The sequence below is a fragment of the Colossoma macropomum genome, unplaced genomic scaffold, assembly GCF_904425465.1.
Source record: "Colossoma macropomum unplaced genomic scaffold, Colossoma_macropomum, whole genome shotgun sequence".
NCBI lineage: Eukaryota > Metazoa > Chordata > Actinopteri > Characiformes > Serrasalmidae > Colossoma > Colossoma macropomum.
The window spans coordinates 14,826,191-14,851,150 of record NW_023494809.1 but is presented as its reverse complement, the minus strand read 5'-3'; the positions used below and the strand labels follow the sequence as shown (position 1 = coordinate 14,851,150).

At 37.2% G+C, this 24,960-nt stretch overlaps 1 protein-coding gene and 1 pseudogene across 1 annotated transcript in view; one reads left to right on the top strand and one right to left on the bottom strand.

Moving 5' to 3' along the window:
• si:ch73-173p19.2 (V-type proton ATPase 116 kDa subunit a1) overlaps positions 1–13,941 on the top strand; it is a 40,066-nt gene extending 26,125 nt beyond the window's left edge. Inside the window, 3 exon segments of the mRNA XM_036557922.1 lie at positions 2,328–2,421; positions 6,825–6,863; positions 13,846–13,941. Coding sequence (XP_036413815.1) covers positions 2,328–2,421; positions 6,825–6,863; positions 13,846–13,941 — 229 coding nt within the window.
• Positions 13,942–18,590: 4,649 nt separating this feature from the next.
• On the bottom strand, positions 18,591–22,341 carry LOC118798542 (annotated as a pseudogene).
• Positions 22,342–24,960: the final 2,619 nt, after the last annotated feature.

Below are 24,960 nucleotides of genomic sequence, written 5' to 3'. Positions count from 1 at the left end.
TTAAGAACAAAATTTGCTCTTTTTTGATTATTCTTATTTAAATAAATAAGAATATATTTAATAAACCACAAGTTGTCTAGGAGGGTTGCTCAAAGAAAGCCTGTGCTATCAAGGACCGGCTCAACAAACTCAAGTTCCTACAGTTTGTCAGATGTTACTGGAACTTTCAGTGGGATCTTGTTTAGTGGTCTGGTAACTCACTCACTCACATACTCACTTACATACTCACTCACTTATGTTTAACTAGGTTGTCCACAATGGGGAGTTACTGCCACTCTAGGGAGAATTCCGGGATTCCTAGTGAGCCGAAAAAGAGAGAAATACATGGTTGTTTCTAATGTACTATATAAAAGGAATGGAGACAACAACATGAAGATAAAGATATGAAAATACACAACATGTTTGTATGTATGTGTGTGTATGTGTATATATATATATATATATATATATACACAACAAAATTCAGCAAAATATTACTGTAATAATTGTCCTACTCTCGATTTGGCTGTAAATACCCTCAAACTAAAGCTGAAAGTCTCCAAATATTCATGGACCTACCGCTATACTAAACTATTATTCAACACTTTATTATAATACCACGCCCTACTACACAGCACTATATTCTGTCCTACATTATATTCCTCTGCTACACTGTACTGTGTAGTGGACCACACAATTAAATTGGACAGCATAAAAAGCTGTTATTTTACCAACTCCCTATATAGTGCACTGCATTGGTCATGAAACTATAGCTTCTACACCCTAATAGTGAACTAAATATTAAATAGATAGTCATACATATCTTATGGCTAAATATAAATAGTCTCCTGTTGGACATTTATTGTGCTATTTGAGTGTAGAATCCATTATTTCTTGACCTTAAGAGTGCACTACACAGGGAGGAGGGAGCCTTTTGAGATCCAGCCTTAGTTTTAGTAAATAATGATCAACAAATAAAATGAATGATAAATAAAACTTATTTTTATTCATCAAATATTATTGGAGTAATACTGTAGCACTCACCGCTATTAAGAAAGACACTGCTTTCACACAACTCGTGGTGCTTTATTTTCCAGCTGTTGTTGGCCACAGCCACACCGTACATAAGCAGAGTTTTTCTCTAACTGCTCGCTCTCTAACCAGCTCACGTCTCTCACTCTCTCTGTTCACACACACATATACACACACCCCTGGGGCAGTTCCTAGCTCCACCCTCTACAATAAGAGCCCACAGAAAAATGAATCAAGTGCAATAAATGCATGAGAATGCATAACCCAAAACTAACATGCCAAAACATTTCTTGAACACTCTACAATACAGTAAAAATTCATATATATCAAATTTGACTGAAATGTCTATTTTTCTACTTTTTTCCTCTCTTCATCCGTTTGTTTGAGTTGTGTTTGTGCTCCTTGTGATGTAAACATGTAAAACAGCTCATGCATTTATACCAACAAGGACTCACAGCACATTACAAACACAGACAGAGACTGAACAGGGCCTGTTCTCCATTTACACTGGCCTGATCTATAACGACTGTTTCTCCAAATCCTTTAGTATTCGTTGCACATCGTGGCGTGTCCAGCACATGTTCCAGCCCAGCAGACCCTGGAGGTCAGCACAAACACACACACATGCTCATACATCTAATACACTGAGAGCGAAAAGAGAAAAATAGGTTGTAAAAATACGTTTGAAGATAGATACAATTTGATCAATTAATTCTGATCCATTTAAATAATGTTCATGAAGTGTTTTTATTTTTTGAACCCAATAAAATTCTCAGCTATTTTTAAAGGTAAGAATGTAAAGTGGTGTAAAGTTTGTATTGTTTGTATTTACTATACTATGGTACTATAGTACTATATTTACTATCTGCTGTGTAAATAGTTTCTCCACTTACATTTGTATATTCAGTGCGCTATTAAACGTAATTTTGAATGGTCCAAAAATAATTAGGGATGCATCAAAGCAGAGCAACAGTGAAACTTATGGAACTATTTCACGGTTTCTATGATGAACATTAGATACAAGATTTATAATCTCTGTTCATATGTAACATCAAGAAACTGAAACTTCGCCACTACAGGTTTGATAGCACCTGACAACACAACTTGATACGCAGAATACAGCAAAACAGCAGAAAGGAAAGTCCCTGAAAGCACGCCAACACCGTCTGTACTGTTTATGAAAGCATTCATGAACAACAAAGAAATAGCAAAGAATAACTAAAGTTTATTGACCTGTTGCATAACCAACTGTTCTCTGTTGTTGAGTACTGTCTATCTTTTATATCTATGTCTAATTAATTTGTGCTTTTTTACAGCAATAAAACTCCGCATGCTTTTGGTCATCTCCATCTGGACCCTGAGGTCCCTGGAGTTTACTCTGGCTCTCCGTACATGTTCGGCATTGACCCGGTCAGTTTACACTCCACTACAACACAAACTCACCTGATAATTGAAACTACGTTATATTGCTTTTGTATTGAATTATTCAGTAGTGTAATGTAGTTCAATATTCTGTCCTCAGCACATTTATATGTTTGTGTTAGTTTTCTTTGTCTTTTTGCTCTCAATAGTTGGATGCTAGTGATGCACTGATCATGAATTTTAATGACAGATTCAGATTCTGATTTCTTTACAGCCAAACTGGACAATAAATAATAAACCAGCTGACTGTAATTCATCCTGTTGTTCACAGTTACAGGAAAGCAGCTCTTTGACCCATATAGTGTGTTGCTGTTTTGCTGTGTGTCCACTAGATGGAGATACTGTGGTCAAATTTGCCTTGTTTATGTCAATGTTGCTTTCATTATTTAACTTCATTATTTCTGTTCGATTCTAGGTGTGGAATATAGCGTCGAATAAGCTTTCCTTCCTGAGTTCATATAAGATGAAGATGTCTGTGATTTTGGGGGTCAGTCATATGCTCTTTGGGATGGCCCTCAGTTTGGTGAACTACTTGTATGTTTTCATTTCAGTTATTATGAATAATGTTGTGTTAAACTGGTGAAGCTGCGGTCAGAAACAGCTCCCAGCATCCTCCTGATCTTCATTAATGTGATGCTCTTCAGCTACCAAACCGATGATAAATGTACAGGTTTTACTCCCTTCACACTATATACTAAGTATAATCTATTAGTTCGTTTATACATCAGATCATATACTAATTATTACTATTATTACACTGTTAGTTTATTTATATGTCCAGTAAAGCACTTATTATTATTACTATTATTATTATTACACTATTAGACCACTTATAAATTAGGTAATATAAAATATAAGGATGCATCGTTGCCACTTTTTCAGACCAAGTACGAGTACATATTTTATAGTAGTTGCCGATACCAAACTGAGTAACCTGCTTAGAATTAAGTAGTTATTAATGTAAATGAGTGCAATGTACCTTAAAAATAAAATCATTAAAATCTATCTGAAAAGTGCTTCTGTACAGCTGTAAGTAAAGTACGATTTATAGTTTTGCTCCTCGTCTGTCTCTTTCAACAGTCTCCGTAGCACAGTGATAGCAGGAATCACATGCAAGGAGCTCACTTGTGGAGTTTTATGTCTTCTCAGAATCTTTTGTTTGGCTGGTGGAGTTAATATCCTCTAAAGCCAGACATACACTGTGAGATTTTAGAAATCTTGTTTTTTGGTGAGTCACACTGTACATTCGAATAGTCCATCATGTACAGACAAAGCCTGTGGTTTATATGCTCAGACTGTGTGAACAGGTTCTGTCTGATTGACATGCTATGCGAAACACAGCTCTTACAGAAAGATGGCTCTGTCTATGAACAATTTCAAGAATAGCTTTTTCATTCAAAATAACATGCTGCGCACCAAGTACTGAGCAAAGAGAATCTGAGGAGCGTTGCTAACACTGAGCACTGAAGCTAAAAGCAGGCAGTGATATACACGGTAGGACAGTACGGTCTGTCTACAGCCTATTTTACAAAAAATCACTGTATTAACACGTCACTCAGTCAAACAGAGTAAAGTTTGGCTTATACAGACTTTGGAAGCAAATGTTGACTTGTTTCTGCCTCCATGTCTCCATCTATATTCTCTGTGTGAACAGAGCCACCTTCACTGAATTGGTTCGTTAGCGCAGCAGTGTACGCTCAGCTTATGTCACACAGTATCGGTGGGTATCAGAATGTTGGTATCAGTGAATTTTTAGGAGTATGAGTACTCACAAATACATGAGCAGGGAATCGGCCTAATACTTGATACCAGTATCAGTATTGATACATCCCTAATTACAGTTCAAGCCTAAAGGGTCCATATTAGCTAATTAGCCACCTTAGCTAGGTTTACTTATTAGCTAATGCTGACTGTGCTGTCAAAAATTGTCTACAGTTATACAGGATTATGTGTATGCAGGATTATATGAGTTAAGCAAAGCAACACATTCTTTGCAAGAGTGAAAATATAAGTATTCATTCTGTTAGCATACATGCTAAAGCAGTTAAATAAACAAACATTACTGATTGCTGCCCTCTAAACATGTTAAAGCAGCAAATTAGAAGTTGTTTTTCGTTTTCATATGTCCAGTGATGTCTCATTTACTGCTTTCTTTTATGTACATTTGTTTGCCTCAACCCAACACACCCAATTCACATTTTTTTTGTTGCAGCATAATATGAGATCTATTGACTGTGGGAGATGATTGCAGTCAGTTTAAATAACTGCGATCATGACAAACAATTGATTAGATGATTAGACGATTCTGTAATAACAGTAACAGGCCTAAACTTTTATTAAAGTATTATTCATTAATAAATCATATAATACACTACTTATTGTTACGCTGTTCATTTATTAATAAGTAAAACTGTGTCTGTTTTCCAGAAAGCGCTGCAGGTGTTTCTAGTTCTCCAGGCTATCCTCATGGTTCCAGTGATGCTGCTGATAAAACCGCTGCTCATTTACAGACACAGAGTTGAACTCTAGCAGCAGGTGCGCTGAAGTGTGTGCATGACAGGTTGTGAAAAACTTGCTAGAAAAGTCTCAGTGGTGATGTTGTACCATCTCAAAATACTGTTAGCCACATGAGAGAAAAATATTGATTCAGATATTGTCCATCCACAAAAAAATTGAAGTACAACCCCAATTCCAAAAAAGTTGAAAAAGTTGTAAAATGTAAATAAAAACAGATTGCAATGATTTGCAAATCTCATAGACTCATATTTTATTTACAATGGAACATAAAACACAGATGTTGAGAACTCGATGGCAGCAGTGCATCTCAAAAAAGTTGGGACAGGGCAACAAAATGCTGGAAAAGTAAGTGGCACTAGTAAAAACAGCTGTAGGAGCAATTTGCAACTAAATCTCATGACTGGGTATAAAAAGACCATTTTAGAGAGGCAGTGTCTCTCAGAAGCAAAGATTCATCTGTGAAAAACTGCATCTAAGAAAGTGTTGTCTGTGAACACAGTTTGGCGTGTAATCCACAAATGCAAGTTAAAGCTGTATCATGCAAAGCAGAAGCCATATGTCAACACAATCCAGAAACGCCGCCGTCTTCTCTGGGCCCAAGCTCATTAAAAATGGATTGAGGCAAAATGGAAAACTGTTCTGTGGTCAGATTAATCAAAATTTGAAATTCTTTTTGGAAACCACAGACGCCGTGTCCAGCACACTTAAGAGGAGAGGGACCATCTAGCTTGTTATCAGCGTACAGTTCAAAAGCCTGCATCTCTGTTGGTATGGGATTGCATTAGTGCCTATGGCATGGGCAGCTTACACATCTGGAAAGGCACTATCAATGCTGAACAGTATTTTAGAACAACATATCGCTGTTGTCGGAAGAAAACCTCCAAAATCTCCAAAATGGTAACTTTACAGGAAAAGGAAAAAACCTACTTTACTTTTAATGTAAGTCAATGGGAGCAGAATTTCTTCCAAGTTATTTTGGGCCGTTTCTTTTGGTCCATTCATCATGAAATTAACACACAATGTAATGGGTAACAGGTATTTTCAAATTATGTCAAAGACTGAAAAACAACAAAAGTGGAAATACGAGGTTTTCTTCCGACAGCAGAGATATGCTCCCATCCAGGCTCTTTCAGGGAAGACCTTGCATATTTCAGCAAGACAATGCTGAACCACATACTGCATCCATCACAACAGCATGGCTTTGCAGAAGAGTCCGGGTGCTGAACTGGCCTGCCTGCAGTCCAGACCTTTCACCAGTAGAAAACATTTGGCATCATGAAATGAAAAAGTCCCAGGACTGTTGAGCAGCTAGAATCCTACATCAAGCACCAATGGGACAACATTCCTCTCCCAAAACTTCAGCATATGCTTTCTCAGTTCCCAGACATTTACAGACTGTTGAAGAGGGGGTGCTACACAATGGTAGACATGGCCCTGTCCCAACTTTTTTGAGATGTGTTGCTGCCATCAAGTTCTAAATAAATTAATATTTTTTTATGAAATGGTAAAATGTCTCACTTGCAGCATCTGATATATGTTCTATGTTCTATTGTGAATAAAATATGGGTCTATGAGATTTGCAAATCATTGCATTCTGTTTTTATTTACATTTATTTACATTTTACACAGCATTTCAACTTTTTTGGAATTGCAGTTGCAGTTAAACTGGAAGACAGTAATGTGTTGATTCTGTTTAAATAAAGTAGGTCAAAAGCTGTTTGTTTCAGTGTGTGAGTCATCATAGTCACTCCTTTTCAGTTCAGCCACTTCTGAGGAATAGTGTTAATGAATGGAAATCATGTGAAGATTCCGTTGAGGCAGATTTTACCAGTAGGCGTGTAACATGTTTTAATGTATTCTGCCACTTCCTGCAGGCCGCCGCACCTAATAAGAAGGGGAATCAGCCTAATGAGGTACGCCAGTTTCTTCATAACTCAGTGAAAAACATCTTTCCCAGACATTTTTTGTTCCACCTGGATGACACCAAACCAGTTTAACTGCATCACAGCTGCTTCCCGCCTGCTTTAAAAAACATGCCACTTCCGGACTTTTTGAATAAACTGACACGAAACTGAATAAAGAATGAGCTTTAGCCTCTTAAACTGCCGCCTTATTATTCAGGCATTTGATCATAAGACCTGTTATTGTGTAACAGCTATGAATTATTCATTAACAGTTATGAAAGTAATGCATAATGTTGCATAGTTATGAAAGATAACTTAAGTGCAGAGTCATAAAAAGTTTGAGAGTTTATGAAGTCAGAGTTTTCCAGAGAACCTTTTTCTTTCTTTCTTTCTTTCTTTCTTTCTTTCTTTCTTTCTTTCTTTCTTTCTTTCTTCACAAAAATACATAATGCTTAGTTGTCAGTGTGCATTTTTTCCTGAAGACTTGAAGAAAGAGCCTAAAAAGAAATAATTAGCGCCGCTATCATCAGTCATTATATGACAAGAATGAATTTTCAGAATCTGAAACTGTGATATGTAACCCAAAATACTGGATGTTTTAGCATCTCTGTGTTCTTAAGTGTGTTTTTAAAGATATCAGGTTGGATTTGGGTTTGTGCTGAGTTAAATTCTGAAATCAGACTCCTTTCATGACATTTTCAGGTAGTGGTAGGCAATGTCATGATATTTTATTGCTGTTGTGATAAATTATGTCACAGTACACTTCTCTGAGCATATTGTGGGTATCATCAGTACTTAAAGAAAACATTAAACTAACTAATGTTTTATTACAAAGTGAGTACAGTTAGGCCTGTTAAATTAGTTTAAATAGATTTAGAAATAGATTTAGTTCAGCATAGTTTGTAAAACACCGAATGAAAATGATTGTAGTAGGTTTATTATTATTATTATTCTTATTAGTAGCAGTAGTAGTAGTAATATTGGTAGTAGTAGTAGTAGTATTTTTGCTGGTGTTGTTGTATTTTTTTAAATATGGCACTTTGGGTTCTATTTTGTCTTTTCCAGCTTCTAAAATTTTAGAAAAGCTAAGTATTGTGATGTATATCATGTATTGTGAAAATGTCTTGTATCACCTATTTTCAGGGATTCAGTTGAACTAAGAAGTCAAATGTTCATTGGATTAAACTGAAGCCCGAACAGGAAAAGAATTCTGTACAACGTGCACTATACTACACTGTTCTTTGCTATACTTTATTTTTAAGTCCTATAAAGTCATAAAATTGATAATGTAATGTCATAAAATGTCTGATGTCTTATTTCTTACCATTAGACGTATTAAAGTTAAGAATGGCCAGATATATTTTAACAGATGAGGCCTTTACTAAAACAAGCCTGATCTAGTTACAATCCTTTGTTTCTGTTTTACACTTTGTTTACTCCTCTGTTGTAGAGGAGCCATAAACTGACATTATCCAACGTGAGACGTGTTTTCAGGTGATAACAAAGTAGTTTAAATGTTTGTGGTGTGAAACCATTTTAACATTGACAATGAAACAGAAAATGTCTGCCGTTTCTATTGTTTTTCAATTAGTCATGTTTCATCAAAACATGGGCGTGCAAAACTGGAGTCTACAGCTAGTGAGATTTTTTTCTGCTGCTTGTTCCATGACATTCTGCCAAAACCATGTCGCAAATAAACTCCACCTGATCAAAAACTAAACTATTACAGGAACGTTCTGCCTTACCCAGTGACCTAGTGGTGGTTTTGAACTGCAACACAGCATTGAAAACCAAGTGAACGGAGCAGCTACTTCACACGCATTAGTGCAAAAATAAAATCATAGTGTATTCATCTCACTATATAATGATTTTTTCATATAATAATAAATCCAACCTCATTTCCCAAAAAGTTGGGACGCTTTTCAGAACGTAAATAAAAATAGAATGCAATGATACGCAAATCATTTAAAATTTTTAAAGGAAAATACTACAAAGACAACATATCAAATGATGATATTTTCTGCCAACAACACATTCCAAAAAAGTTGGGATGGGGCATGTTTACTACTGTGTTTCATCACCTTTTCTTTTAACAACACTCTGTAAGCGTTTGGGAACTGATGAGACCAATTGCTGTAGTTTTGAAAGTAAAATGTTTTCCCATTCTTGTTTGATACAGGATTTCAGCTGCTCAACAGTTCAAGGTCTCCTTTGTCGTATTTTTCATTTCATAATGTGCCAAATGTTATCAGTGGGTGACAGGTCTGGACTGCAGGCAGGTCAGTTTAGCACCCGGACTCTTTTAACACAGAGCAATGCTGTTGTAATACATGCAGAATGTGGTTTGGCATCGTCTTGCTGAAATAATCAAGGCTTTCCCTGAAAAGGTGTCGTCTGGATGGCAGCACATGGTGCCAAAACATGTATATATCATTTGGCATTATTGGTGCCTTCACGGATGTGCACATTACCCATGCCATGTGCACTAATGCACCCCTATACCATCATGAATACTGGCTTTTGAACTGTGCACTGATAAAAAGCTGAGTGGTCTTTAGCCCAGAGGACACAGTGTCCATGATTTCTAAAAAGAATTTCAAATGTTGATTTGTCAGACCACAGGACACTTTTCCACTTCCCCTCTGTCCATTTCACGTGAGCTCGGATCCAGAGAAGGCGGCAGTGTTTCCGGATTCTGTTTATATATGGTTTCTTCTGTGCATTTTAGAGTTTTAACTTGCATTTGTGGATGCAGTGACGAACTGTGTTCACAGACAGTGGTTTTCAGAAGTGTTCCTGAGCTCATGCAGTGATTTCCTTAACAGAATCATGTCTCTTTTTAATGCAGTGCCACCTGAGGGCCCGAAGATCATGGCCAGTAAAAACTGTTTTTTGGCCTTGTCCCTTGCATACAGAGATTTCTCCAGATTCTCTGAATCTTTTCATGTTATTATGTACCATAGACAATGAAAAGCAAATGTTCTGTGCTATTTAATGTTGAGAAACGTTACTTTTGAATTGTTGCACTATTTGCCCACACAGTGGTGAACCCCTCCTCATCTTTACTTCTGAATGTCTCAGCCTCTCTGGGATGCTTTTTTATACCCAATCATGTTGCTGACCTGTTGCCAATCAACCACCAGGTGTTTGTAATGTAGCATTACACAACTGTACCAGTCTTTTGTTGCCCCCGTCCCAACTTTTTTGGAACATGTTGCTGGCATCAAATTCAAAATGAGCATATGTTTTTCAAAAGACAATACAATTTCTCAGTTTTAACATTTGCTATGTTGTCTTTGTACTATTTTCAATACAATTTAGGGGTTAAATGATTTGCACATCATTACATTTACATTTTGCACAGTGTCCTGTGTAAAGCAGGAAACAGCTGCAAGAAAATAGCTAAATGCCCTTGTCCACTATCAGGGCAATAATAAAGAAGTTTAAAGCAAGTAGGGATGTTACCAACCTCCCTGAGAAGAGGACGTAGGTCCATATTGACCCCACATACATTGAGGATGGTGGTTTGAGTAGCCAAGGAATCTCCAAAAAGCTGGGGAATTGCAGATTTTAGTTTGGTCCTGGAGTCAGAATGTCTCCAAACTACAATAAGACACCACCTACATAAACCACAAGTTACTTGGGAGGGTTGCTCAAAGAAAGCCTCTGCTATCAAGGACTAACTCAAGACACTCAAGCACCACAGTTTGTCAGACATTACTGGAACTTTCAGTGGGATTTTGTTTAGTGGTCATATGAGTCCAAAATAGAGTTTTTAAGATGCACCTTGTGGACCTGGCTTGAAACTCACTCACTCACATACTCACTAACATACTCACTCACTCATGTTTAGCAAGGTTGTCCACAATGGGGAGCTACTGCCACTCTAGGGAGAATTCCCTAGAGAGTGAGAGAGAGTGGAAGAATATGTGCATTAGAAACATGGTTGTTTCTATTGCAGTATATAAAAGGAATGGAGACCATCTGGGACAACAGCATGCAAAAAAAAAACAACAAAAAAAAGACAAAACGTATATGAACAAAAATCTGAGGGGCTATGTAATTGTATTACTGAAATAATTGTGGTAATATTTTCTATGAATGTCACCTTTGTAAGCATCTATAAACACATTTATAACATGTTATAATGTATTCATAAGGCATTATAAACATGGTTATAAATATTTATAAAAAAGAATTACACTGAATTAAATTTTATAGCCATGTCTATTATACATTATGCATTGTTAATATAATGCATTATAAATAGGGTTAATAACATGTTATAATGTCAGTGCCAAAGAAGTCAGTCCCAGCTTGGAGAGCATAAAGTAAAGACAAATACCAAGCTAACGGTGGTGTACATTGACTTTCCCACACTGGGTAAAACACTGATGGCAGCACTAGATTAACCCTGACATTTGAAGCCTGTAATGTGCTTTATTGTGTTTTAGTGTTTCAGTAAATCCTTCAGTAAATGCTTCAACTTGAAGCCTCACTCTTAACACTGGAGGTGGCTTTAGTAGAGTATGCTTCACTTTACTTAGAGTGGATAAATACAACTTATGAGCTCTTATAATTTGTTATGATCAGTACTTATAATGTATTATGTTAACAATTCATAATGCATAATAAACATGGCTATAATGTATAATGCATTTTTATCAATATTTATAGCTATGTTTATAATGTCTTATGAATGCATTATAACATGTTATGAATGTGTTTATAGATGCTTACAAAGGTGACATTCATAGAAACTGTTACCATAATTGTTCCACTGTCGATTTGGATGTAAATACCCTCATATTAAAGCTGAAAGTCTCCAAATATTCATGGACCTAATGCTATACCAAACTCTTATTCAACACTTTATTGTAATTGTCGGAGGTGTTATGGCGGATGCTACTGCGGGGGGCTCTGAGGTACCCTCCTGGTTTTGGCTCATTGCTGCTGGTGTTGGTGTTTTCCTGCTTTGCTCTGCTGACATTCGCTGTGTTGATTGTCATGGAAGGCTTTCTGCATTCCTGCATGCTTTGCACCTGCACTGGTAAAAATAAATACACAATGGCAAACACAGACAAACTGCCTTATTTCATTAAGGAGATTAGATTATCTCCTGGATGTCATGTAGGAGAGAGCAGGGCACAACATATTTGGCTTTTAGTTAATAATTTTAATAAGTATAATAAGTATTTGAGCAAGACTGATTTTTTGTACAAGCAACCTACTCTGCTACAAAGTTTCCAGCTCCTACTGTTTGTGAACAGTTCAGTCAAAAGTTGCAGAAGTGCTAATGTTACAACTCACATCATGAATCACTGAGAGGGGAGAACAGTCACTAAAAAGTCTGATAAATAAATGTAAAACACATGTAATACAATACAAATCTATGTTGCTTGAACTAAAGCTTCACAAGCTAAACCCATAAAATGTATTCATCAAAATAAATATGCTTAGCGAAAAGACTCAGTTTCTTTTTGAACACAAAGTAGAACAGCAAAAATTAGCACAATAAATTATATTTTATTTACCTACAGATAATATCTGTAGGACATAAATCTGTGCATAAAAATATGTGCATGCTGAGAGATGTGGACTTCTCCGATTGTTTACTGTGGGGGTCTTAGTTGTAGCAGTGTGTTAAACTATCCCCGCGCATGACTGTAAAGTGTGTTGACCACTCTATTATCTGTGTTGTGTCTTTTTTCAGGATTGAATTTCAGAACAAGTTTTACCAAGGAGCTGGATTCAAGTTCACTCCATTATCATTCACCAGCCTGTGAAAAACACAGCCATGACACATTCAGTTGGACAGCAGTGAATAAAAGATATTTTACTACAGTGGCTCTTTTTTAATTAGTGCAGCAGTAGGTCTAACCGGCTGACGCCTCCGAAACCCACACAGCAGCATCTGGCATGAAGCCTCTGACTGCTCTGCACTCTTTTTATTATACGTTATTTTTATTATACATTATGGACTCCTGTGCACTGCTGGTTTTAGCCTTTGCAATCTGTATCCATAAAGTAACATGGACATCCTAATGACTGTATGATTCCTCAAAGAAAAAAAAACTTTGTTCAAAAAGCTAAACCTCATCAGCACCGAAACAGATTATATTTGCTCAAACAAGGCCCAGTCACTTCCAAAAGAAACCAATTAGCTCTGAAACAAACCTCATCAGCTCCGAAACGAACCTCATTAGCTCCGAAACTTACTGATTGTAGTTAAGTCCGCTACAGCTTTAGCACAATGGATGAATGCATCTGAATTTCAGAATGATGTCTGAATGTTTTTACATTTTAACAGAAAACTCAGTGCTTTCACCACTCTTCATATAAATAGTTCAAATTTACAGTGAAGACTGCAGGGGGTTGTGCTTATATTACAAATTTCCACTTAATTCATTATTATTATTATTATTATTATTATTATTATATTATTAGGTTATTTAAATGAAGCTAGAAATAAATCCAGAAATAAAAGGTCACATTTTGTTTTTTTCACCTCATGTTCATTGAAATTTGTAATCCATATAGTTTGGATACTATATATATATTCTATGCTGTAGAATACTTTGATGTTTTTTAGTTTAATTTCATTCTGCTGTTGGTTCAGCTCCTGGACTGCTTTGCTGTTCCTCACTCTGCTCTCTTTGAAGCTCTGTCTTTACCTTCTGTGTTTCTTAAAGAATCCCCATCTACTACACATATCAGCCCTAGGCTTCATACGGTTACCCATGTAGTAGAAATATGCTCACTTTAAACATTATTTCAAATTAATTAAGCAGCTGTGAAGTATTTTCTACTACAGTGATGCGTTTCTAGCTAGAAAGCAACTGTAGAACAGTCAGTTTGAATTGATTCATATTCACCTAGGGACTATGCCTCTGACTAGCAGATCAGATCTGAGAGGTTTTTAAATGCAACTTAAGAACAAGACTTGTTGTCTTCATTTGTTGCTATTTTGATTATTCTTATTTCAATAAAGGATCTGCTGAGGGCAGGATATAATGGCTGTGTGGCATGCGCCCGCCCCCCGGGCCCCGACGATGAGGGCCGCGAGAGCTGGCAGGACGAACTTTAGCGAGGACAGCAGGGAGAGCCGCGAGTGGGGAGGGGGCGGAGCGCAAAGCCCGATCTCCGCCTCCCGGGCCCCGCCCCCTGTGCCGCAGCGAGGACGCTTCAGGATACCTTACGTTCTACCCGGGCGGCTGCGCTGCAAGCTGGGGGCGGTGACGGGGAGGCGGAGCAGCGAGCTTTGCGCTCCGCCCCCTCACCACTCGCGGCTGTCTCCCTGCTGTCCTCGCCAAGGTTCGTCGCCGCTGTGTGTTCGGGCCCCGCCTTCTTGCCGGCTCTCGCGGCCGTCATGGTCGGGGCCCGGGGGGCGGGCGCGAGAGCCGGGGGGCAGGCTGTTTGAAAAGACCAGAGAACGAGTGGAGGAGACCAGAGAACGAGACATCGTAGAACTTCTCTTGCCGTTCATCACAATCCACGCACACCCCCAGTCTCTGAGCGGTGCAGTCTCTAATAGCGCTGAGATCATCACCGTGCCGAGCCGTCACATCTCCTTCATCTGACTCCAGCGCTATCCCTGCCCAGAGGACATGCCCCCCACCTAGACCTTGGAGAGACATGTGGAAGAGCCTTTGAGAGAAACATCAGATCCTTCCTCTGAGACCTTCAGTTCTTTGTGTTCCAGGATCAAAAAGAAAATGTATCTCCATTATGACTGTGTTAAAAACTTCACACTGTAAATGGTGGAGAGATATTGGCAATACTCACATTCCCATGGTCGAGGCAGAAGCTCCCTGTTCTTCTGGATGATTTTTTTGACAGACTCATCCAGATCATAAAGAAATATAAAATAATATGCCATAATTGTCTTCATAGTTTATTTCACTGAATTTAGTGTGCGGCTGCTTGACCTGTTAACAAGAGCACTGAAATGAAAAGTAAGCATGAAGTGCTGAGGCAGTGTGTGTGAAACAGGCCAGAAGTCATTTTAGGGTCTTCCACAGACCTGGTCATTATTCTAGACACATCTAACATGCTGTGTTTACAATATAGCCTATATTAGACCTTTGAGAACAGTAAGAAAGCTTTTTGTTACACTGTACTGACATAATGACAAAGTTGAAATGATTTTTTTCATTTTTATTTATAGCTTCATATTAATCATTTATATAGTATGACAATGTAGAGTAGAATCATTATACATACACATTCACACACACCTAAGGGCAATTTTAGCATGTCCAATTGGCCTGACTGCATGTTTTTGGACTGTGGGAGGAAACCAGAGTACCCGGAGGAAACCCACACAGACACAGGGAGAACATGCAAACTCCACACAGAAATGACCCTGGTCTCCCGGCCAGGAATTGAACCCAGGCTATTCTTGCTGTGAGGCGACAGCACTACCCACTGCACCCCCATGCCGCCTGAATATTTATATAGCAGGAAGTTATTTTAAGCTCTCTGTTACCTGTGTAACTGAGTCATACAAGCTTCCTGGAGAAACTTGAAGGTTTCTGAGGAGAAACACTCGAAGTCCAGGAGTTTCTCAGAGTGACCATCAGTGCACACCCTACAAAAACACAACAATGTCTTGCCTTTCAAGGATCATTACTATTTTTTTTTGTTTAAATTATTTAGTCTAAAAACATATCAGTCTGTAGATTTTTCTTATAAAGGTTTGTTTCAATGCTACTGTCACTGATGAAGCATGATTGGTTAAAAAGATACAGTTGAAATGTTCGATGGTCGAGCCAAATGAATGTCTGGTTCAAGAAAACCAAGAAAACAATAAAATAAACCTGCTTAATCGTGGGGAAAGGAGAAATCTCTTGACAAGTTGGGAGAATTATAATCTTTCTTTAAAAGATTCTGTATGTATTAGAATAATTTGTTATTATTATTATTATTATTATTATTATTATTGTTGTTGTTGTTGTTGTTGTATTTTTTAAATATGACACTACTTCAAGTTCTAATTTGTCTTTTCCAAATTTTAGATTTAATTTAATTTTTTCATTTAATTTTTAATTTAAATTTTAGAAAAGCTAAATATTGTGATGTATATTGTGTGTTGTGAAAATGTCTTGTATCATGGTGATATTTTTGCCATGTCTTCAACACCTATTTTCAGGGATTCAGTTGAGCTAAAAAGTCTAACATTCATTGAATTAAACTGAAGCCCAAACAGGAACAGAATTCTGTACAACGTGCACTATACTACACTGTTCTTTGCTCTACTTTATTTTAGGGTTTCCACAGAAAAGTCCTATAAAGTCATATAATAGATGATGTAATGTCATAAAATGTCTGATGTCTTATTTCTTACCATTAGATGTATTAAAGTTAAGAATGGCCAGGTATATTTTAACGGATGAGGCCTTTACTAAAATAAGCCTGATCTAGTTGCAATCCTTTGTTTCTGTTATACATTTTGTTTTCTCCTCTGTTGTAGAGGAGCCATAAACTGACATTATCCAACGTCAGACGTGTTTTTAGATGATAACAAAGTGGTCTAAATGTTTGTGGTGTGGAACCACCCTAAGATGAAATGAAAAATATCTGTATATAGTCATGTTTCATCAAAACATGGGCGTGCAAAACTGGAGTCTACAGCTAGTGAGATTTTTTTCTGCTGCTTGTTCCATGACATTCTGCCAAAACCATGTCTCAAATAAACTCCACCTGATCGGTATTAGCAGAAACAGAGCATTGAAAACCAAGAGAACAGAGCAGCTACTTCACATGCATTAGAGCCAAAATGAAAATCATAGTGTATTCATCTCACTACATAATGATTATTTCACATAATAATAAATAATATGATATTAAATAGTCCACAAAGCAATAGATATATCATATGGGAGTACCAATATGTATATATCAAGGATTTTACTGCAGAATATTTAAGCATGCTACTATTATACTGTAATACAAATATTGCCATCGCCCAGAAACATGAGCAAAATGGGCTGTAAGAAACATTCTTTATTGCCTGTCCTTTTGAGCTTTTGTTAAAAAAATAACAAAAATCAGAAAATTATGTTATCATATTTTTTTTTGCAAATTTATGTGTTCCACAGTTGTTGGCATGCCTAAAAATTCTTATGAGGGAAATCTAACTGAAGTACATTTCTACTCATATTGTATGTTTTAAAGTTCACCTGAGCAATTAGGAAGACTTAAATGGTCAGCCAAGACTTCCTGTTTTACTGGGGTATAAATAAAAGGTGACACACATCCATCACTATGAGAAAGACCAGAGAATACAGCAATAATGTGCGATAAAAGGTTGTTAAGCTGTGTAAAGTAGGAAATAGCTACAAGAAAATAGCTAAATGCTCTTTTCTACTATTAGGGCAATAATTAACAAGTTTAAAGGAAATGGAGATGTTATAGATCTGCTGAGAAGAGGATGTATGTCATACACACTGAGGAGGGTGAGGAATCTCCAAAAAGCTGGGGAATTGCAGACTTTAGTTTGGTCTTGGAGTCAGAACATCTCCAAACTACAATAAGAAAGACACCACCTACATAACCACAACTTGTTTGGAAGGGTTGCTTAAAGAAAGCCTCTGCTATCAGGGACCAACTCAACAAACTCAAGCGCCTACAGTTTGTCAGACGTTACTGGAACTTTCAGTAGGATCCTGATTAGTGGTCTAGTTACTGGCTCACTCACATACTCACTAACATACTCAATCACTTATGTTTAACGAGGTTGTCCACAACCCTGTACTCTCCTGCACTATGCTACAAAATTACACCCCATTGTACTGTACTACACTTTTTTTGTACTATTACAATATATATTACACACTAATGAAAGCTTACTGAAAACCAGACAGGTATTTCAGCATTTGATCAGCTTTTCCCCTCAAACTGCATTTCCTTTCATATCTTTTTAGATGTCAGTGAAATCATCACCTAGTATAATAGTCAGTATAGTTGCTTTAAAAAAAATATTCCTTTTTTTCTTCGGGTTAGCATGGGTGATATTTTTGCATATCAGGCCGTTCGCACTATCAAGCACTGTCTGGGCTGCATCTCCTTGCGCATGCATGTGAGTCCCCCACTGTGTGATGGCTTAGCCATGCAGTTAGCACCATGTGAATTGGTGTACATAAGTTACTTGTTTGCTACATTAGTCTCATAGTTTGAACTACGTATAACTCGACATGGTTTGAGGCACAAAGCTGAAGTTGGCTTCCTGTTCTCCAGCTTCTTATTTGAATTTTATGTTCCACTTTAAATGGTGTTGGAGATACATTCTGGTGTCTGAGGTTTATGAAGGGTTGCCTTAGAACTTTCTGTTCTAGATGCATCTGTATTTTTGTTTGTGCAGAGTTGTCGGAGGTGTTATGGCGGATGCTACTGCTCTATATTATTTGAACCAAAACTTTCAAAGCTGAATACAAAAAATGTATTCATTTAAATAAATATGATTAGTGAAGAGACTGTATTAAGTTTATTTTTGACCACAAAGTAGAACAGCAAAAATGAGCATAATAACATTATAAAATATTTTTTTTACAAAAGATGTGCATAAAAATATGTGCATCCGGAGAGATGTGGAGTTCTCAGATTGTTTGCTTTAGGGGTTTTAGTTGTCTTAAACTAACCCCACCATGTAGAGGTCTGGCTAGTGCTCACTGAGTGCTGATTATCTGCTTATAAACTATGCTATTGTACAGCCCCCAAGAGAGAGATTAACATAATTTCAGAGTAAATTCTGTGAACTCAGTAATCAAAAACACTTATGATAAAAAAAAAGTTACTCTATGGTGCAAAAGCAGTTTTCTGGGTAAATCATGATCAAAAGTCACAGATTACCTTGTACACGAAAAGCATGTTCTACTGGAATCTGTTTAACTGCATAAAATATCCATCTTACATTTTACCCCATGTTAGTTTGTGTCCCTTTCTCCTCTTTTATGCTGTTGAGTGCATGACTGTACGGTGTGTTGACCACTCTGTCATCTGTGTTGTGTCTTTTTTCCTCTGAAACAAACTTCATCACCTCAGAAACAAACATCAGCTCCAAAATAAACCTCATCAGCTCAGAAACAAACCTCATCAGCTTCGAAACAAAACAAGACAGGGCAACTTACTGATTGTAGTCCGCTACAGCTTTAACACAGTGGATGAATGCATCTGAATTTCAGAATGATGTCTAAATGTTAAAATTTACAGTTCATTTACAGCACATTTACGGTTCGTGCTAATATTACAAATTTCCACTATATTCATTATTATTATTATTATTATTATTATTATTATTGTTATTATTATTATTGTTATTGTTGTTGTTTGTTGTTGTTGTTGTTGTTCATATGGTTAACCATGTAGTAGAAATATGCTCACTTTAAACGTTATTTCAAATTAATTAAGCAGCTGTGAAGTATTTTCTACTACAGTGATGCATTTCTAGCTAGAAAGCAACTGTAGATCAGTCAGTTTGAATTGATTCATGTTTACCTAGGGACTATGCCTCTGACTAGCAGATCTGATCTGAGAGGTTTTTTAATGCAACTTAAGAACAAAATGTGCACTTTTTTGATTATTCTTATTTAAGTAAAGAATCTTTGATTTGCCCTTATAAAGCTTATGAAAGAGAAGTAGTACTTTATTCTGATTATCCCAAAAATTACTTGACAAATGAAGAATCACTTTTATTAGGAATAAATAATTTTTTATTAAACATTTTTGCCACCATTTACACAAGACAGTAGCTGTCAATAACTAACATAGCAAGCAAATTACACATTACAGTGAAAAGAATTATTAGCTACAGTATTAATCAAATGCAATAATAAATATAATTAAATATCAGACAATGTTGTAATAGCAAACCAAGTTTGAGAAGAAATGCATTGTTTCAAGCTTAAAGCATTTTTACCCCCCACTAAACACACTTACTGTTTAATGGATTTGCTATCATCTTTAAGGAATTACAGAATTATGTGTGAAACAGGACATACTCTGATTGTACACAAACCTTTTGTATTAAAAGTTTCCCAGATCACTGCACTGTTCTAACACTGATGATGGGTTCTGTATGTCCTGCTATTGGTTCTCGGATTCACTAGAAACTCCAGATTTTGCAGAAGCTTCAGATTTTACAGAAGCTTCAGATTCTGCAGAATGTGTAGAAGCTCCAGAGTCTACAAAATCTCCAGAGTCTGACCCTTCACCACTGTGGCTGTATTCACTTGCTTGAACATTATGTTGTTGAAACTGATCATATTCCTGCATCATCCTGCAGATTTTAAGCTGTGTGGTGCTTTTGGCCTTGGCTCTGAGGCTGAAGGCAGGATGTAACGGCTGTTTGGAGAGACCAGAGAACGAGTGGAGGATGCACCCCGTAGCAACATTGTAGAACTTCACTTGCCGTTTGTCACAATCCACGCACACCCCCAGTCTCTGAATGGTGCAGTCTCTGATGGCACTGAGCTCATCACCGTGCCGAGCCGTCAGATCTCCTTCATCTCACTCCAGCACCCAGGACTTACTATCCCTGCCCAGAGGACGGTCCAGACTGTTCTTCTCCCAGCTCTGCTCCACCACCTCCACCGCCCAGCTCTGACTGCCCCCCACCTCCACCTCCCAGTAGTGCTGACCTTCCTTGAAGTTCTGAACTGCAACGATGTTGGACCATGGTGCTGCCTGACACTTGGAGAGACATATGGAGGAACCTTTGAGAGAAACCTCAGATCCTTCCTCTGAGACCCTCAGGTCTTTGTGTTTCCTGTTCTTATTGAAGGTGATGGTCTCTGAAACTGTTAAAAAACAATCTTCATTATGACTGTGTTAAAAACTTCACATTTTAAACTGTAAATGGTGGAGAGATGTTGGCAATACTCACATTCCCATGGTCGAGGAAGAAGCTCCCTGTTCTTCTGGACATTTTTTTGACAGACTCTTCCACAGCTCTCATCCTCTCACCATCAAATTTCACTTTGTTCACAGAAGAATAGAAGTCCTCCATGGTCGTCAGGCTGGAACGAGAAGAGGAAAATGTGGTCAACATCCTGTACCTAAATGTATATATGTCCATATGTATGTACGTAAATGAACATATGTAAATTGTGTATGTAAATTAGCATATGCAAAAGAGTGTTCTCACCTCAGATCCATTGCACGGATTTCCTCCTGTGTAGATCAGGAAAATAGTTTTAGTAATTAGCACAGATGTTACTGTTCACAGTCACTCTTTCCAAATTACAGTGTGTCTGTTAAATCCTGTTCATCTGCTGCAAACTCATACATATGTAAATGAAGCTTTATTAATCCTAAAGGAAATTACTAAATTTATGGCAAAGAACCTAAAGCGGGAACTTACCAGCAGATCTACTGGGTTTTCTGTTTCCCTTTTTTCTTTAAGCTCCTTAATATCTTTCATCACTGTGACTAATTTCTGCTGATAGTTGTTTTCATCCTTCTCCAGCTGAGTCAGATTTTTGTTGAGAGTTTCTATCTCAGCCTCCAGTATGAATGAAGCCTGCTCTCGGTTCTTCACCAGCAGAGTCCACAGCTCTTCATACTGACCAAGTATGGCCTTTTTGATCTTACCATACATGCCCTGCATGAACAGATGTAAACGCATTACTGAACAGTTACACAATAATGGCTTTTCATTGAGAGCAGTTGAAATGTGATTATTTAGATTATCTTTGTAAACTTTCTAGCATTCTAACAACTTTCTAACATGTTCTTACAACAGTTCAGATACATCAGTACATATTCTTTATCTTACTTATACATCAGTTTTTTATTGGTTTCTCACCTCTAGTTTTTCTTTAGCTGCTGTAATCTGTGGTTGAACGTTATCAACTTTTCTCACTTTGGGTTCCAACTGTCTTGGAGCGGCTTCTGATGTTCTCCTGTGAAACATAAAAAAACCACAAAAATTTAAGACATGAACTTTAATATTCAATTCAGGAGACATGTTTGGTGAGTAATTTCTATGAAACAACAGCCTTTTATTATCTCTAATATCTCTAACACTTCAAGCCTCAAACACTAAAGCTGTGATCTTAGTTAACCTAATATCCTGGCTGATGCTCTTCAGTGAACTTGAACAGTTTTCATTATAATTTTGATAGTTTTACAAATTCTCAATATCATTTTGTACATTTTTTTTCAATTTCCAAATTCTTATTAAGTCATACTGACCAGCTGCTGGTTCACTGCATCATGCAGAGTGATGTAACGGTGTTTGCGATGAGTGTCAGTCAGCAGGCATTTGGCACTCAGCGTTTCCTGGCAGTTTGAGCAGTAGAGCACTGCGCTGCTGGACTGCCGATATGTGGGACATGGAGTCATTTTGCTAATAGAGCGTAGAGTGACTGACAATGCAGCAGTGCTGTTTTTATTGACTCAGCAAGTCCTGCCTACTGAGCTGGGATTGGCTGGATGTTCAGCCTAAAAACATCCAGAAAAACCTGTTGCATAACTGTTACACATCTGAATTTCATTCTTTATGCATCCCTGTTGCATAAAGATTAGAGTACCGAATCTCAAGCTGAATGAGGAGAAAACACAGGAAGGCTGTTCTAAAGAACATGCAGAATGTTTGGTCCTCATGGTGTGGGCTGTGTCCAGCCCAGTCCTGCAGATTTACACTGGAGTAAAAGGTCACAGGGCTGGGATGGACAAATAAAAACCTCTGTTCTGTGGTGTGTAAGCTATTTTGTGTATGTTACGGTGTTGCAGTTGTTTGTTGTGTATTTAGAGTCTGGCCACAGTGAACAGAACCTGTGTTGTCCGTTGGTATTGGATCTGAAATCATTTTGAAATAGTTCAGTGATGAAATGGGTTGAAGCTGTTGTGTAGGAGCAGATGTGATAAACCGGAGCCCAAATAATAAACTTACATAAAAAGACCTTCAACTGGTTTGATATTTTAAGACATTTATCAAATGCATACATTATTGGACAATCACATCGCATTAAGTGCAGTTATTTTGTGTGATAATAGCTTCATATAATGTGAACTGAAATACTAGACAAGATTTTTGGGAAAATCAAGAAGTTATTAAATAAATTATATATATCATAATTGTCTGGTTTGGTTTCTGTTGTTTTCATTAGTTTTCATAGTTTATTTCACTGAATTTAGTGTGCAGCTGCTTGACCTGTTAACATGAGCACTGAAACGAAAAGCAAAACATTGCACATCGCTCATGAAGTGCAGAGGTGTCCAGGTCTGAAGACGTTTCAGGGTCTTCTACAGCTCTGGTCATTATTCTAGTCACATCTAACATGTTGTGTTTACAATATAGCCTATATTAGACCACTGAGAACAGTGAGAAAGCTTTTTGTTACACTGTACTGACATAATGACAAAGTTAAATGAATTTTTTCATTTTTATTTATAGCTTCCTATCAATAATTGGAACAGTATGACATTGTAGAGTAGTAGAGTAGAATCATCATAATAGCATCATTTTATCATATTATTCAAAACTCTGGGCCTCATTCAGCAATATCTTCCTACGATTTTCTTAAATTTGTTCTTGAGGAAGGTCCTGAGAAAAAGTCTATGTCAGATTTGTGACGTGTTCTTAAACCACAGAATTGTTTGCACCTTTGTTCTCTTGAGTGTTTGTAGATTCTGTTCTTTCCTAAAAACAAATGCCAAATAAGAAAACACTGGTGAATGTCAGAATCTTCATAAAAACTGTGTAAGTGGGTTTCAAGAAGCAATTTCTTCTTAGTAATGGTTGGTGAATGAGGCCCATTGACTCCAACATTTTTGACCAGTAGTGTATGTGGAGGTGTCCACATACACTATAGTGGAAATTATATTATTATCATTATTATTATTATTATTATTATTATTATTATTATTACTACTACTACTACTATTTTTATCATTTTTACAACCCCATTCCAAAAAAGCTGGGGTGCTGTGCAAAATACAATGAATGGCATTGACAACAGAATACAATGATGTGCAATCATTTAAACCCAATATTTCATTGAAAATAGTACAAAGACAACATATCAAATGTTGAAACTGAGAGACGTATTTGCTCATTTTGAATCTGATGCCAGCAACATGTTACAAAAAGTTGGGATGGGGGCAACAAAAAGCTGGTAAAGTTGTGGAATGCTAATTGGGTATAAAAAAGCATCCCATAGAGGCGGAGTCTTTTTAAAAGTAAAGATGAGGAGGGGTTCACCACTCTGTGAAAGAGTGTACGATCAAATAGTTCAATAATTCAGAATAAAGTTTCTCAACATAAACCAGTATTTGCTGGCCATGATCTTTGGGCCCTCAGGCGGCACTGCATTAAAAACAGACATGATTCTGTAGTGGAAATCACTGCATGGGTTCAGAAACATTGAAAACCACTGTCTGTGAACACAGTTCATCGCTGCATCCACAAATGCAAGTTAAAACTCTAAACCGCAAAGAATAAACTGCACATAAACAGGATCCAGAAATGCCACCGCCTTCTCTGGGCCTGAGCTCATTTAAAATGGACTGAGGGGAAGTAGAAAAGTGTCCTGTGGTACGACAAATCAACATTTGAAATTCTTTTTGGAGATCATGAACATTATGTCCCCCGGGCTAAAGACCACTCAGCTTGTTATCAGTGCACAGTTCAAAAGCCAGTATTCATGATGGTATAGGGGTGCATTAGTGCGTATGGCATGGGTGACATGCACATCTGTGAAGGCACCATTAATGCTGAACGATATATACATGTTTTGGCAACATAATGGAAATCTTATGTTAAGCAAGAATGGGAAAACATTTCACTTTCAATACTACAGCAGTCGATCTCCTCAATTCTCAAACGCTTACAGAGAAAGAGAAAGAGGTGATGAAACACAGTGGTAAACACGTCCCAACATTTTTGGAATGTGTTGTTGTCATCATATTCAAAATGGGCATGTATTTTTCAGAAAACTATAAAATTTCTCAGTTTCAACATTTGATATGTTGTCTTTGTAGTATTTTCCTTTAAAAATATGGTTTACATGATTTGCATATCACTGCATTCTATTCTTATTTACATTCTGCACAGCGATGCCAACTTTTTTGGAAATGAGGTTGAATTTATTATTACATTTTTATT